This window comes from Molothrus ater, chromosome 3 (assembly GCF_012460135.2).
Source record: "Molothrus ater isolate BHLD 08-10-18 breed brown headed cowbird chromosome 3, BPBGC_Mater_1.1, whole genome shotgun sequence".
NCBI lineage: Eukaryota > Metazoa > Chordata > Aves > Passeriformes > Icteridae > Molothrus > Molothrus ater.
Window position 1 is genome coordinate 5,797,538 of NC_050480.2, and position 15,250 is coordinate 5,812,787.

Consider the following 15,250-nt stretch of genomic DNA (forward strand, 5'->3'; position numbering starts at 1 on the left):
CGGGAACTGCCCTCACGCCCTGGGCTGTCCCGGCAGCGCTGGGAGCTGGGGAGCAGCGGGGCTGTTCGGGATTCCCGGCGTGCGGAAGTGGCGGCGCAGAGTGACGGGCATGGGTGGATGTCCCGGCTCCTGTTCGGGGAGTGCATGTGGCTGGGCCGAGAGAGGGACACGGGTGACACGGATGTACAGGGGGACCGGGAGCTGGGAATGCGTGTCGGGAGGAGCGCAGCCCGGCGGGACGGAGCTGCGGGGCGGGCGCTGGGGGCAGGAGCGGCCGCAGGGACGGACGCGCTCCGTGTCCCTGGAGCGGCCGCAGGGACGGACGCGGCCCCTGGAGCGGCCGGGAAGCGGCGCGCGCGGGAGGGGCGGGCCCAGTGCGGGGCGCACGCGCGGACCGCGGCGGAGGCGGCGCGAGCTCCGCACGCGGCGGTCCCGGCGCGCGCCGCTTCCCGTGAGGAGGAGCGCGCGGCATGGCGGGCACCGGGACGGGGCCGCGCCCGGACCGGCACCGGCTGCGGCCGCCGCGGCGCGGCACCACCCAGCGCGACCTCACCAGCGCCCACATCGAGTCCTTCAACTACGCCGTCAGCGAGGGCGTCTATCGCGCCGTGCAGGTGCGGGGGACGCGGGGCGGGGGGCGCGGCGCCCGGCCCTCCCCCGGCCCCGCCGCGCTGACCCGGTGCCGTTGCAGGATGTGCCCTCGGTGGAGTTCGCGCTGAAGGACACCCGGCTGGCGCTGACGCTGGTCGGCGTGTCCATCGCCCCTCCCGCCGTGCCGGCCGGGACGGTGTGCCAGGAGAGGAGGGTGTTCCCGGCTGAGTGCCGCGGGCTCCGCAGCACCTACCGCGGCAGGATCACCGTAAGTGCCCGCGCCCCGCACACGCCTGGCCCTGTCCCAGCCCCGCACACGCCTGGCCCTGTCCCGGCCGAGCCCCGCACACGCCTGTCCCTGTCCCGGCTGGATCCCGCACACGCCTGTCCTTGTCCCGGCCCCGCACACGCCTGTCCCTGTCCCGGCCGGGCTCCGCACACGCCTGTCCCTGTCCCGGCCGAGCCCCGCACACGCCTGTCCCTGTCCCGGCCGAGCCCCGCACACGCCTGTCCCTGTCCCGGCTGAGTCCCGCACACGCCTGTCCCTATCCCGGCCGAGCCCCGCACACGCCTGTCCCTATCCCGGCCGAGCCCCGCACACGCCTGTCCCTATCCCGGCCGGGCTCCGCACACGCCTGTCCCTGTCCCGGCCCCGCACACGCCTGTCCCTGTCCCGGCCGAGCCCAGCACACGCCTGTCCCTGTCCCGGCTGGATCCCGCACACGCCTGTCCCTGTCCCGGCCAGGCTCCGCACACTCCAGTCCCTGTCCCGGCCCTGTGCTGTATTTTTAAAGGCCCCTTCCCGGCTCACCGATCTCCCAGGGGGTTCAGGGAGCGCTCCCCCCGCAGGCTCTGGGGTGTCGATGATGTGTGGCCTCGCTGTTTTTCCCCGCACATCAAGCTTGTTGTGGTCCCGGCCCCGCTGCCCTTCTTTCCCGTTTCTCCCTGCAAACAGCCAGCCGGCTTGGAAGAGCTTGGAGGGAGACCCGTGTCATCCCAGAGAGCAGCATAATCCAGATCTTGTTTCTGCAGGAATCCAGGTTTCAAAAGTAGCGTTGCTCCCACGCACAAGTCCACAGCTATAAATCTCTCCTGTTGACAGGTTCATGGTTTTTGTGAAGTGCTTTGAAATTTGCCTAGAGAGGAAGCATCCCCAGCAAATATTTTCCTTTGCAGTGTGAAAGGATTGCACATTGCTGTTTTCTATTAAAATGATGTAGTTGTGTCTGAGCTGATTGTTTATGTGAGGCACCTGGTGCAAGGGAGTGCTTGCTCAGAATTCCAGGGTTTTTGTTTGTTTTCTTTTTTGTTGTTTTTTTTTTTAATTATTATTTCTCTGAAGCTGTACATCTTGCCACGATGAAAGCCACTCTAAGTGCAGTACCTTATCTGAAAATAAAAGTGGGGCAGTGCAGATTGTTCATAGCTGTATTCCCAGTGGGTCTTAGATTTTCCTGAGCTACGGCTCATTTTGTTTTTCTTACCTGAATTATTTCCCATCTCTTTTTTTTTTCCCATTATCTGTTTAATTATTTTTTGAACGCTTGAAGCAGTTAGAACAGTTTGCTGTGCCATGTGTGAAAAGGCATTGCCTTGTGCTGGGACAGTTTAACCTCTCCCCTTCCCTGCCCATGCACAGCAGAAAACAGTCAGTAATCACTCCCTGTTTCCACCGTGCTGCTTTAGCTCCATGTTCCTCCCTCAGTTCCCACTGGCCCAGGGTGGATGTGAGCCCCAGTGTGCTGAGCAGCTGTAGACCCTTTATCATCCCTTCAGGTGTAGACCAGGCTGCAGCAGTCCCCGAGTAAGGCTGCCCCGTGGATTTAAAGGGGCACAGTAGCATTTCCTTTCCCTTTTCCAGTAATTTCTAAGACTCAGTTTACTCATTTTTGCTGCTGCCAGATGTTAAACCCATGTTCCTGTATTGCAGTGCCAGTGTTTCTCTCCTGCAGGAGAGCAGCTCTTCCAATGCCCATCATTCTGCATGTAAAGTTAGGATTCTTTGCTCCCACAGTTTTCCTTCACACACACTGCCAGAACTTGTTAATAAATTTTCTTTCCTGCATGCTTTGCTTTCTTGGTTTTCAGATCACTCATGAACGCGCTGAGTGAAGAAAGGAAAGATTTTGTCAGGCTTGTAGTGTGGATGTCTTTTCAGTGGACACTTGCTGTCTTCTTCTGCTTTTAAGTGTTACCTTCTGAAGTTTCCTCTCCTGTCCTGTGGCTGCCTTTTTTTATTTATGCTGCTCTGTGGAAGGGTCTGGAGGGCAAAGGAAGCTAGACCAACCTTGTTCACTCAGCCAGCAGCTTCTTTACCTGACTCCACACTTGTATGATTTTCTTCTGTAAACCCACATTGACTGTTCCCCAGAGTGTAATCTTTATGCATGTATCTACTGGCTTTTTTTAATTATTGCTACCATTTTACAGTGATACAAGTCTGTCCAACTGCTTGTGGATGTATGAAAGGTACAGTTGGTATAGCAGGAAACATTAAAAGGGCAGCTTAACTTGCTTACTGTTGGTGTTGTGTTGTTTTAGGCCGACATCAGCTGGTCAGTGAATGACATGCCACAAGGGACTATCAAGCAGCCCTTAGGGTATATTCCAATCATGGTCAAGTCCAAATTGTGCAACCTCTGTGGTTTTTCTCCACAAGACCTTCTGCAGCACCATGAGGAGGAAGAGGTAACGGGGATTTTGAGGGTCAGGAAGGTCTGTGTTTTACCTGAGCCATTTGTCAGGTCACCTTCTCTTCGCAGGGCTTGAATATTGATACTTTGTTTCAAGTTTGACTTCCCATTTTCTCTTGAAAGCAGATTGCTTATGGGGCCTCCATGAAGCAGCTTGAGAAGTTTGCAGCCGTGGCTGTTCTTGAGCACAGGGATCTGTTTGGTGTCAATACCTACAGATTTCATATAGAACCTCTCAGCTGCTGCACAGCAACTGAGAGTGCTGTGAAGGGGACTCTGTGGAGAAAGATTTGGAGAACAGGCATTGAAAGAGACAATTCCGTTCCCAGTTGTCTTCTGCAGCTTTTTCCCTGTCTCTCCAGTAGCATATTAGCTGTCTATAATTGAATACAGACTTATTTAGCACTGCATTTTCAACTCACAGAAAAAGACAGAGAAAACTACAAAAGAAAATCAGAAAAGTAAGCTTGTATGTGACCAGACAGAGATCTTTTGCTCTGAAAATCCTTCTGGTTTATAAACTCAGGGTGAGAACTTCAGGGCTTTTTTAACTACTTTAAAAAGTTAATGTCAGCTATTCAGATACGTCCCATTGATCACAAAGGTTTTTTCTTCCTCTAAATTGTGGAACATGCATCCTTTTTCTTGCACTCTGCTACATTTAGACTTCATAAGTCTAAGGAGTGCAGCCTTTCCAAAAGCAGTGCTGAATCATATCTTGCTATTTCCCATTAAATGTTTGGTTTTTGTTTATAATACAGGCATTTTTTTTCTTTTACTCACAATGCCGATTCTGAGTTTCTGAGTGTATTAAAATGATTTCTCTTCTCTTTCCAGGAAATGGGAGGCTACTTTATAATCAATGGCTTAGAAAAAGTAATCAGGATGCTGATTATGCCCAGGCGAAACTTCCCTCTCGCAATGACAAGACACAAGTGGAAAAACAGAGGCCCTGGTTTCACAGAGTATGGTAAGCTCAGCAGTTTCCTGCAGCATCCTAGTAACAACTGCTTGAGGGCAAACTGGAGTGACCATCTGTAGCTGAATTTTGGTAGTTTTGTTACAGTTCTTGTGTAATGTTAATATTTTTTGCTGCACGTAAGAATAAAGGGTAAACACACCACAAGCAAGAAGCAGGGACTTGCCTTGTGGGAGCTGTCTGAGCTACCCCTGGGGAGCAAGGAGATTTTATTCCAGGTTTTGCAGTACTTGCCACCTTTTGTTGTGTGGAAGGTGTAACTAAAACATCACCTTCAGTACAAGTGAGTGTAATCCACTGAAATAATTTCACTGATTTTGTCCGTACTTCATGGTGGCAGATTTAATATCCGTGAAGCAGAGTAAACTACATTCATGGCTGCACTTTCCCTTTGTCATGTATACTCAGTAAAACCAGTTTAAAATTTAATTAAGCCAGCAAATGTTAAATAGCATTTTAAACTCAGGTGTTGCCAGTTGCTGATTTAACTGGACCATGGTGCTTGAGCACACACTGTAGTTCCATGCTGGTTTATTTCAAGGCAGTGCCAGATTAGATGGTCCTTTTTTGTTTTATTTTTCTTTGTCCTGCAGATGAACGTGTAGAGCTGAACCAGGAAACACTGCTGCTGCACTGCCACCCAAACAAAGATACAAGAGTGCCATTAGGAACAGTAATTGTTTGTTACTCTGTCCTACAACCAAAGGTTACAAACAGGATAGTTGAGGCGTGGGTCTTTCTTTAAAAACTTCGTGCATCTTCCAAGCCTCTTGGCACATGTGCTGACTGTCCTGAGACACAGCCCTCTTTAGCTATAAGAGCTGATTTGTTTATTTGAAGTGGCACACTGACAGTGAAGTGTGATCTGCCCCATGTTCTCAGCCATCAAGTACCAAAGTTTCTCTCATGAATTGTCTCACACCTCCTTGGACATGACACAGCGATGCAGCCGCTTGGTTTTGTGCAGCTTGTGCTGATGTTGTGATTTTTGCAGGGGTGGTGATGCACTGTGTCAAGGATGAGCATACTGCAATAAATATGAACCTTCACTACTTGGAAAATGGCTGTGTCATGTTGAATTTCATTTTTCGCAAAGAGTTGTTCTTCCTCCCCTTGGGATTTGCTCTGAAGGTAAGCAATGAATGCTTGTCATTTTTGTATTGAATAAATGCAGAAGTTTTGCAAAGCATTTTTATTTTAAGTAACGAGAAGAAGCTAATTCCACTTGGAGTGTTTTCAGTGATTGGAGAAAGGTCATCCAAACTGTGCAACACTAATCAAACACTCAGTCTGCAGCAGAGGAAGTGTCTGTAGGGACAAGAGATGAGGGGAGAGTCACACACTCATAGTTTTGTGGGGTTTTTCTAATGAATAGTCTGGATGGAGATCATTATCAGTGTATGAATATCCCCTGCATTACTCTCTAAGCATCTCAACCCCACAGCATTTTGCAGTTTTCATTGTGGAAGGGCATTTCTAGAGCACTGAAAACCTAAATCATGGGTTAGTATACAGCCTTAGTTCTTTAGCTGTATTTTGTAAACAGATCTTGTTATGACCTTATTTTTCTGATCTGATAACTTCTGTCTCTCAGGCATTGGTTAATTTCCCAGACTACCAGATTTTTGAAGAGTTGGTGAAAGGAAGGGAAGATGACACCTTTTTTGCAAACTGTGTCACTGAGATGTTGAGAGCAGTGGTGGATGCCGGCTGTTTGACACAGCAAAACGTCCTGGACTACCTGGGAAAGAGCTTCAGAGTGAAACTCAACCTGCCTGAGTGGTACAGCAATGAACAGGCTGCAGATTTCATTCTGAGGTTTGTATGTGGCTGTGATCCAGTGTCATTGTGTTGAATTTATAGGCATGTGTGAGAGTATTATGATGATATGTATTTTAATGGATTGACACAAGTATTCCCAGAACAGTTTCACAAGGGGGTGGCATTTTTTATTTAGATGGCATTTTTGTGATATCATTGATGAAAGACACAAAGGTTGAGGAAGAGAAGGTTAAAGCTAGCTCTGTGACTGCTTGAGGATCCATTTGGTGAACAGAAGTACTGCAGTTTATTATGGGTTTCACACAATCTCTGTCAACCAAATAATTTTTATCTTTTAAAATGGCAGAAAAGAAATGCTTTCAAATCTTATTTAATGTAAGAAGTTAGAAAGCAGTGGAAGAATTTGCTTTGAGACTGTCAGTGTGGCAGGCATTCAACTAAAAAATTAATTTTTCTGTTAAAGTAGGTGTTTGCTCTTCCTCCAGCTTCGGGAATTAGATGTGGTTTTCCTTTTTTGTTTGTACTAGACTGTTGCTCAGCCCACAGTTTTCCATACATGGCCTGATAGCAGTGGAGATTTGGAGTTTCTGTGACAGGACACTGATAGAGCTAACAGAAATATTTTGTAGTTTACATCTACTTGCCTTGTTAGGCTTTTATTAAAAAAAAAATATTTAGGATAGACTTGAAGAACATGAAGCTAGCATGAAGAGATCATGGTAGTTGTCCTTCTTCTTTCTCTTCCTTCAGCAATTGTATCTGCATTCACCTGACCAATAGAACTGAAAAGTTCTACCTGCTCTGTATGATGACCCAGAAGCTCTATGCTTTTGCCAAAGGGGAATGCATGGAAGATAATCCAGACAGTCTTATGAATCACGAGGTGCTTACCCCAGGACAGCTTTTCCTTATGTTCTTAAAGGTAAGGTCATGGCTCCCACATCTTTACATTTCTTTACCCATCAGAAAGTTGGTAACATGCTTCTGACTTAGACGGGTAAGTTACTACTAATCTACTCCAATTCAATTTATAGGGATACCTCATTTTAGGGTGATGGGAGTAGAGAAGCTTAACTGCCCCATGAGGTTCACTGTGGAATAGTAGTATAGTAGTTCTCATCCCCAAATAAGATACTTCCCTGTGTTATTACATATTTCTATAATCTTTCTTTTCCCCTTTAGCCAGAATTTTCTTTAGCGTTGTTTTGTTGAAAGCCTGTAAAAAATTCTCTCCTACTTGAGTGGTTTGAAAGTGAACTTGGGGAAGCATTTTAGTGCTATGAAAAACAGCTACCAGGAACCAGAAAAGTTCTAGTTTTCCTGCCTAGCCCTTGCTGTCAGATAAGCAGAGGAGTGAGTTAACAGCCCCTATCCTAAGATCCTAAATAGTCTAAAGCAGACAGTAGGCACAGTGTACACTGTATACAGAGTTATCCTTGTGGTCAGATGGTAGGTACAGTTTCTGCTTTATGAAATTCTCTTATTGTACTTCATTTGCCAGACTCATCACCATTCTGGGTGAAAGTGATTGCCAAGCTGTTGGGTGGGTGTTTTCCTTTTAGTTCTGTGTTAACATATATCATCGGCATCTTGATAGAATGAAGTCAGTGTTGGAAATAAGTCTGGAAAACTGTCAGTTCCTTAAAAGTTGTCCATCTTGCTAATTTCAGAGGAGTTCTGTGATATGTGCAACTGATGTTCTAATTCAAGCCTTTCCTGTCCTGTTTTAATTTTAATCTCTCACTTTTAAACCATAGGAGAGGCTTGAAACCTGGCTGCAATCTGTAAGGTTTGTTTTGGAGAAAAGAGCAGAAAAGACAGATATCAGCCTAAATACAGACAGCCTGGTGAAGGCATTCAGCCTGGCACCAGACTTCACCAAGCCATTTGAGTATCTCCTTGCAACTGGTAACCTGAGGTCTAAAACAGGTAAATCTGCAGGCTTAAGGTGACCTTTATTTTTTCCTTTTTTCCTGTAAAACAAAATGAGGAACAACGTGAAATTGAGCTCTTAACTGGAAACAACTGCTTGTAGGCAGACATTGTACACTGTAACTGGATTGCTAAAAGGGATTTAAAGAAAGGGATAGTTGAGGAAAAAAGGCAAGATTTATGCACAAGCATAGGCATTATGCATGGTATAGAACAGGTTAATTATGAAAGCAAAGCCTCTACCCAGATGAATAGTTGAAATTAAATTTAGCATTGTCCAAAATGGTGACCATAATTCGATTTGCTTTCCCAAACATTATTTCTTCTTAGAAGGCGCAATGCAGATAAGGGGCATTTTTTAAATCCCAACTGCCCCATTAGTCACATGAGGTTAAATGGAGAGAAACTGGTTTGCTGATGTAGATTCAAATTTATCTGATGCTTCCCTGAAGTGCCCAGTATGCCAGTGTTGTAATGGAGTGCCCACTAGGAAACAGATTAAAAACCTGTAGAAAAAAAAAAAACCTGTTTTGGTAAAACATAATAGCTGCAAATTCCTATTCACTTCACTGGCAATTACTATCGCATGTTTGTGAAAGGACCTAGGTTTTAAGAAGCAGCTTGAATTTAAAGTCTCTAGATCTCTTACAGGGCACTGAGTTGCCTGTGCACATGCACCTGCCTTGTTGGGATCCAGTGTGAGCATCTTTAGGGGTTGTCAGTGAAAAATAAGAAACCACCTTGTAACAACATCCTGTGTTTCTTAAAGCTGGATGAGCTCCTGCCATAAATCTCCTCTTTGTTCCCTAGGGCTGGGCATGTTGCAGGCCAGTGGTCTCTGTGTGGTGGGGGACAAGCTGAACTTCATCCGCTACCTCTCCCACTTCCGCTGCATCCACAGAGGGGCGGCGTTCTCCCAGATGAGAACCACGACTGTGCGCAAGCTGCTGCCCGAATCCTGGGGCTTCCTGTGCCCCGTGGACACCCCAGATGGAGAGCCCTGTGGGCTGATGAACCACATGACAGCTCTGTGTGAAATTGTCACAGAGATGGTGCCCGTGACAGACATCCCACCTTTGTTATGTTCCCTGGGTATGTTTCACTGGCCTGATGGTTTGGTGAAGTGCCCCGTGCCTGGGAAGGGTTCTTTCCCAGCATCACAGCACACTGCTCAGTTGAGAAGTAAAATCAAGTTTGACTTACTGGGCTTCTGCTTAGTGGTAAATAACACATTGCTTGTACAGGCACATCAGCCTGTAAAATTCAAGGTCAGTGTCTCTCAGCTGTGTGCTGTAGTGTGAGGATGTTCACTGAAGCACAAAGAATTGCACAAAGAATTTCTCACAGCTCTGAGAAACTGGACTAAGCAGTAACTTTGTAATGACTTGAATTGAGCTGCAGTTCACTTGTGATTACCTTCAATAATGAAGGTAATCAGAGAATAATGAGAATGAGAGAATAGTAATGAGAACCTTTATTTCAGTCAGAAAAATGGGAGGGGAATGACATTCTAAGTTGTAAATGTTTTTCATTTTCCATTGGACCTGCCTATGGCTTTGCCGAGAATTTTTTGATGTCTCAGAAAATTTTTAGGTGTGAACTGAGAAGTGCAGAAATAACTCCTGTGTCTTGTTTGCTTTTTTTTGGCTGTTCTCTCCATCAACCCCCTGTTGCCACAGGTGTCACCCCCATTGATGCAACTCCAAGCCAGCCTTACTCAGAGTGCTACAGGGTCGTGCTGGATGGCTCCATGGTGGGCTGGGTGGAGCGGGAGCTGGCTCCCGAGATTGCACAAACTCTCCGCCGTTTCAAGGTTTGTTGTCTTGTTTGGGATGTTTCTTAGATAAACATCTTCAGTGTGCAGTGGTCAAAAATAGGAATGTTTGGAACTTCTTAGGCTTCCTTTTTTTTTTTTTTAATCTGACCCAGTAATTTATCTTTGGCTGTATATTAGTATTGGAGTGTGCTGTTCTGTTACCTTTTTTATTAATCCATATGTTTCATCTGTTGGTTTATGAAGTTACAGTTTTTGAAAGAACATTTTCTTGGAAAAGGCAAGATAAGACATATTCTGTCTTTTTTCTTATTTTTTTTTGGTGGAGGTTTTTCTAAAAGTATTTCTAAGAACTCTTCTCTGTAGCTTTTTAATTAGTGGCTACACCAGTGGTTGACATTATCGTGTGACCAGGTGGATGCAGTTTAGTTAAACTTGGTTTGTGTTTCTAGATTGTTATTTCTTTGCACCAACAGATAACACAAGAGAAGAGATTTCCTGCACGGGCAGAAGTGGTCCTTATCCCAATGACAGGAAAACCCAGCCTGTATCCTGGGCTCTTCATTTTCACCAACCCTTGCCGGATGGTGCGGCCTGTCAGAAACCTGTCCTATGGAAGGAATGAATGGATTGGGACTCTGGAACAGGTAGGGTTTGCATATTCCCATGGGACAGAGGTATCTGGCATCAAAAATGGGTTTGGTAAATATTTATGAAAGGAGCTGAGGATGAGGCTTGTGTTGAAGAGCTGGAATAGGTGACAGAAGGGGGTTTTTCACTCCTGCAAATTGATTTCTGGTAAATGTCATAGCTGGATTGTAGAGATCTTTTTGAGATCTTCAGATCTGCACTTGGTATTAACTTTGTGAAGATTTGAAGTGAAGGATTGCTGTGCTGTGTGTACCATGTCATCTTGTGTTACGTTGTGTTTGCCAAATGGCTTCTGGGCAGCCAAGCAGTGGATTGATGGGGAATAGCTTGGAACTATTAAAGTGGGAGACAGAAAGGAGGACACATTACTGCAGTTCTGTATTTCAGGATTCCTTCCATGCAGCTAATCTGTGATAGGTGGTTTACCAGCTGTCTGATTTGTCCCGCTAATACACTACAGTGCAGGCAAGAACCACAGCTAAAACTGAAATGGACAGAAAGCCATCGGAGACAGCTTTGTTTTGTTTCCTTCCCTTTAAAAGAAGGAAGTGTACAAGCATTATCCAATTTGATGTTTGCAGATCTTCATGAACGTGGCCACACTGGAGTCAGAGGTGGTGCCTGGAGTGACCACTCACCAGGAACTCTTCCCTCACAGCATTTTGAGCGTGGTGGCCAATCTCATTCCCTTCTCCGACCACAACCAAAGTCCACGGAACATGTACCAGTGCCAGATGGGTAAGTGCTAAGTACCCAGTGCTGCAAGACCCTGGGCAGAGGGATTAACACTTCTAGTATATTGAGTATATATATATTTTTTCAATATATATATAGGATTAAATATATAGTATATACTATATATATATATATTATACAATATATATATATTATACAATATATATATATAAAATATATGTATTAAAAATGTATATATAGGTTTTATACCTCTAGTATTTTGAATTTCTGACAGTATTTTCAGAAAAATGTCCTTAAAACACTACTTCTTTCTCATATTTTTCTGTAAGTAGCAATATGACTGTTCAAAACTCCATTCGCTTGCCAGGATATTTATGCTGCAGAAGCAAATGCTTTTTGGTCTGGAAATACATAACATGGGCCTTAGTCTGGGAAACACTGGGGGGAAGACACACATACATCCCCCCCCAAAAATGACAAGACAAGTAAACACACAAAAAAATCTCCAAGTAAGCAAAACCAGAAACACCACACCAAACATAGTGGGGATTTTGAAATTGCAGAAAAGAAAACAAAATTAGATGTAGTCCTTATGAAATGCTGGGAAGGCATTTAGTATTGTGGTTCATAGAAAAATTAGAGCTGGGCTTAGGACAATTATTAAATTCCAAGGGAGTTAAGATTGATAATCCCTCTTAATTTGTAAGTATTTCCAGCTTTTTTTCTTAACAAGATACACGGAGGAATAAATCCAAGTTTCCCTCCTTCCGTGCAGGAAAGCAGACCATGGGGTTTCCTGTTTACAACTACAAGGATCGCTCAGATAACAAGCTGTACCACCTGCACACCCCCCAGAGCCCTCTGGTGAGGCCCAGCATGTATGACTATTATGGGATGGACAGCTATCCCGTTGGCACCAATTCCATCGTGGCTGTCATCTCCTACAGTGGCTATGACATGGAAGATGCAATGGTAAGCCACCAGAAGGAAAAAAATCCTGCTGTCCTGTGAATGAATTTGATGTGGAGCACTGGGAGTAGGGGTGATACTCAGCTGAGAGGACTCTACTTTCTCTCTGTGCTGGTGCTCACACCTTTTGGGCAGATTCAGCAGCACAGTGGTTGTGCTGTCACAGCAGGCAATGCTGGGAGTAGGGCAGAGCTTTGTTTGTCCAAGGCCGTGGCCTTCCAGCTTTGAAAAATACTGGGGTTATGTGAGGCTTGAGCTTTTTGGAGTGGTGACTTACTGGGAGACTTTAAAAAGGCAGTGTTCCCATTTTGGTCTGATGCTTACCTTTGTAAATCTTTTCTTCTTTGAAGTTATCAGCAAGTCTTTAACAGCCTTTTGTTTCTCCTTTTTAGATCGTAAATAAATCTTCCTGGCAGAGAGGATTTGCCTATGGAAGTGTTATCAAGGCAGAGAGCATTGACCTTTCCCTTAAAGCCAGCAGGGCAGGAGATAATTTAGTATTTGGCATCAGACCTGGCGATCCAAACATTGGGGAGAAGCTGGATGCTGATGGACTGCCTTTTGTAGGGTCTATCCTGCAGCCTGGGGACCCTTTCTACAGCTTCATGAACCTCAACACAGGGGAGACCTTCACTGTGTACTATCCGTAAGTACAGCTTGTCACCCTGGCTCTGCTCCCCCCGTGGGGAGGGCAGTTGGCCCTTTCCCTGCAGATGTTCCCTTTTCTCCTCACATGATAGTGTCCATAGCGTGACAGAGAGCTGTAGGTGACTCCCAGGCATGTGTCACATCTTTTCTCTAGGCCAGTGTGTGCTGCAGAGATGGCTTATCCCAGGAGGATGTTTTTGTGGTGATTTGCCTGTGCTGGTTGTATGTGGGCATGATAACGGTTAAGCCTGCAGTAGACCCCTGGCACATGGACTGTCAGGCTGAGGGCTCATCTATAGGAGCACAGCCCTGAACAAGATGCTTGTCAGAGCTCACACTTTGCCTTCCCTTTCTGCTCTGAACTTCCCTCTCAACTGAAGAACTGAATTGGGTTCTTTATTTTGGGATCCCATCAGTATGGTGTGAATTTATTGGTGGTAGGGAGAGGGGCTGCTGCCTTAACACAATGGAAATGGCAGTGGGATACAGTTTATCTGATACAAAGTGTGATCCAGATGAACCAGGTTGAAATGATCCTTATTTTAAATCATGGGTGGCACATTACCCAATCACCTGAAAGTGGTACCTGAATGGCACTTGGAAGATGCCTTTGTATTGCTTCCTTGCCCTAATTCTTACATAGTCTGAGTTCCCTCGCTGCTGAGTAATACTTTGAAAAATGGTGGTGCTTCTCAGCTGTCCAAAGGCATTTTATAAGTGGTTTAAGTTTTCTGCTTCATTTTCCTTTTGAAACTAAAAATTATTATCAAACCTGACACCTTTGCTATGATTGTTCCTCCACCTACACAGGAGTAAGGAAGTGGGCATTGTGGACAACGTTAGGTTGTGCAGCAACGACCGTGGCACCGGGAAGTTCAAGAAGGCTTGCATCACTGTGAGGGTTCCCCGAAATCCCACTATTGGGGACAAATTTGCCAGCCGCCACGGACAGAAAGGCATCCTGAGCCAGCTGTGGCCCGTCGAGGACATGCCCTTCACAGAGAACGGCATGGTTCCAGACATCCTCTTCAACCCTCACGGCTTTCCCTCCCGCATGACCATCGGGATGTTAATTGAGAGCATGGCAGGGAAGTCAGCAGCCCTGCACGGGGTGTCCTACGATGCCACTCCCTTCACCTTCACCGAGAAGAAATCCGCTCTGAAATACTTCGGTGAGACTTTGGCCAGCGCGGGTTACAACTTCTTTGGCACGGAGAAGATGTACAGCGGCATCAGCGGGGTGGAGCTGGAGGCAGACATCTTCGTGGGGGTGGTGTACTACCAGCGCCTGCGCCACATGGTCTCCGACAAGTTCCAGGTGAGGACCACGGGGCCCCGAGACGCTGTCACCAACCAGCCCATCAAGGGCAGGAACGTGGAAGGTGGGATCCGCTTCGGCGAGATGGAGCGGGATGCTCTGCTGGCCCACGGCACGTCCTTCCTGCTGCAGGACCGCCTCTTCAACTGCTCCGACGGCTCCGTGGCCTACGTGTGCACGAGCTGCGGCAGCATGACGTCCCCTGTGCTGGAGAAACTGTCCCAGTCCTCCGTGACCAGCAGCAGGAGGTACTCCTGCTCCGTCTGCAGCGAGGTGGATGCCATCGAGGTTGTCCCTGTGCCCCATGTCTTCCGCTACTTCGTGGCTGAGCTGGCGGCCATGAACATAAAAACAAAGCTCAATGTGGAGTAGCTTGGTCCTTGGCATGGTGATGGTTGCAGGGAGGAGGCACATGTCAAGTCTTGTCCTTGTCCCTGAGTTTCAGGTATTAAGTCAGTTCTCAGGTTCTTCCAAAGAATTCAAGATTAATTTGATGTTTGTATTGTGACAGGGTGCTTGCCAAGCTGTAGGTAGGGCAAGGAAAGATGGCTCTGTTGGTTTGTTTGGACTTCCTAAAGGATCACCAGCTATTGAGATGTGTATGAAAATCAGGCAGTATTTCTCCATCCAAGCTCCTGGGTTGAGAGTGATGGGGTTCTTTGAATTCGGGCTGAAACTGTAGGTATGAAGAGGTCATAAAACAGCATGAGGTGAATGCTGGAAATTACAAAAAAAAAAAATTTGTTGTTTTTTCAAGAAAAAACTTTGAACAATGTATGCCTTAATGATGGGGTTGTGTACAAGTTGAACATTGTACATGTTTTGGTTTTTTTTATTTCAATACATGTGCCTTGAGTCATAAAGAAGGTGGCACAAGGTTCTGCTGTGTGAAGCCACAGCCTTGACTGCAAGTAACCAAGGTTGCCCTGCCAGGTGTGTCCTGGAAGTGTTTGGTGTCACCAAGCCAAGCAGTGCTGGGCTTTGGGGTTTGTTTTGGTGCATTTGCCTGAAGAAGAATAAAGCAGAGGCACTTCCAGCCTGGCTCGTGCATGTGCATGTGCTTGTAGGAGCTCGTCCTCCTTAAGTCCACAGCAGCTGCCACCCACCCCACCCTGTCCCAGGTGTCACCTGCCCTGGTCACTGCGGGGCCGAGCGTGTGTCCCGGGCGCAGTCATACCCTGCTGGGTGCAGCCCAGAGTTCTTGTGTAGTTTCCTCT

At 46.6% G+C, this 15,250-nt stretch overlaps 1 protein-coding gene across 1 annotated transcript; it reads left to right on the forward strand.

Moving 5' to 3' along the window:
• The first annotated feature begins 469 nt into the window (after positions 1-469).
• On the forward strand, positions 470-15,075 carry POLR1B (RNA polymerase I subunit B). Its single transcript, XM_036381095.2, has 15 exons — positions 470-614; positions 692-859; positions 3,133-3,279; positions 4,122-4,254; positions 5,258-5,394; positions 5,858-6,081; positions 6,796-6,967; positions 7,803-7,974; positions 8,788-9,069; positions 9,657-9,790; positions 10,228-10,398; positions 10,984-11,140; positions 11,874-12,070; positions 12,460-12,713; positions 13,526-15,075. The coding sequence occupies exons 1-15, from the start codon at positions 471-473 to the stop codon at positions 14,403-14,405; spliced, it is 3,372 nt and encodes a 1,123-aa protein (XP_036236988.1). The 5' UTR covers position 470; the 3' UTR covers positions 14,406-15,075.
• Positions 15,076-15,250: the final 175 nt, after the last annotated feature.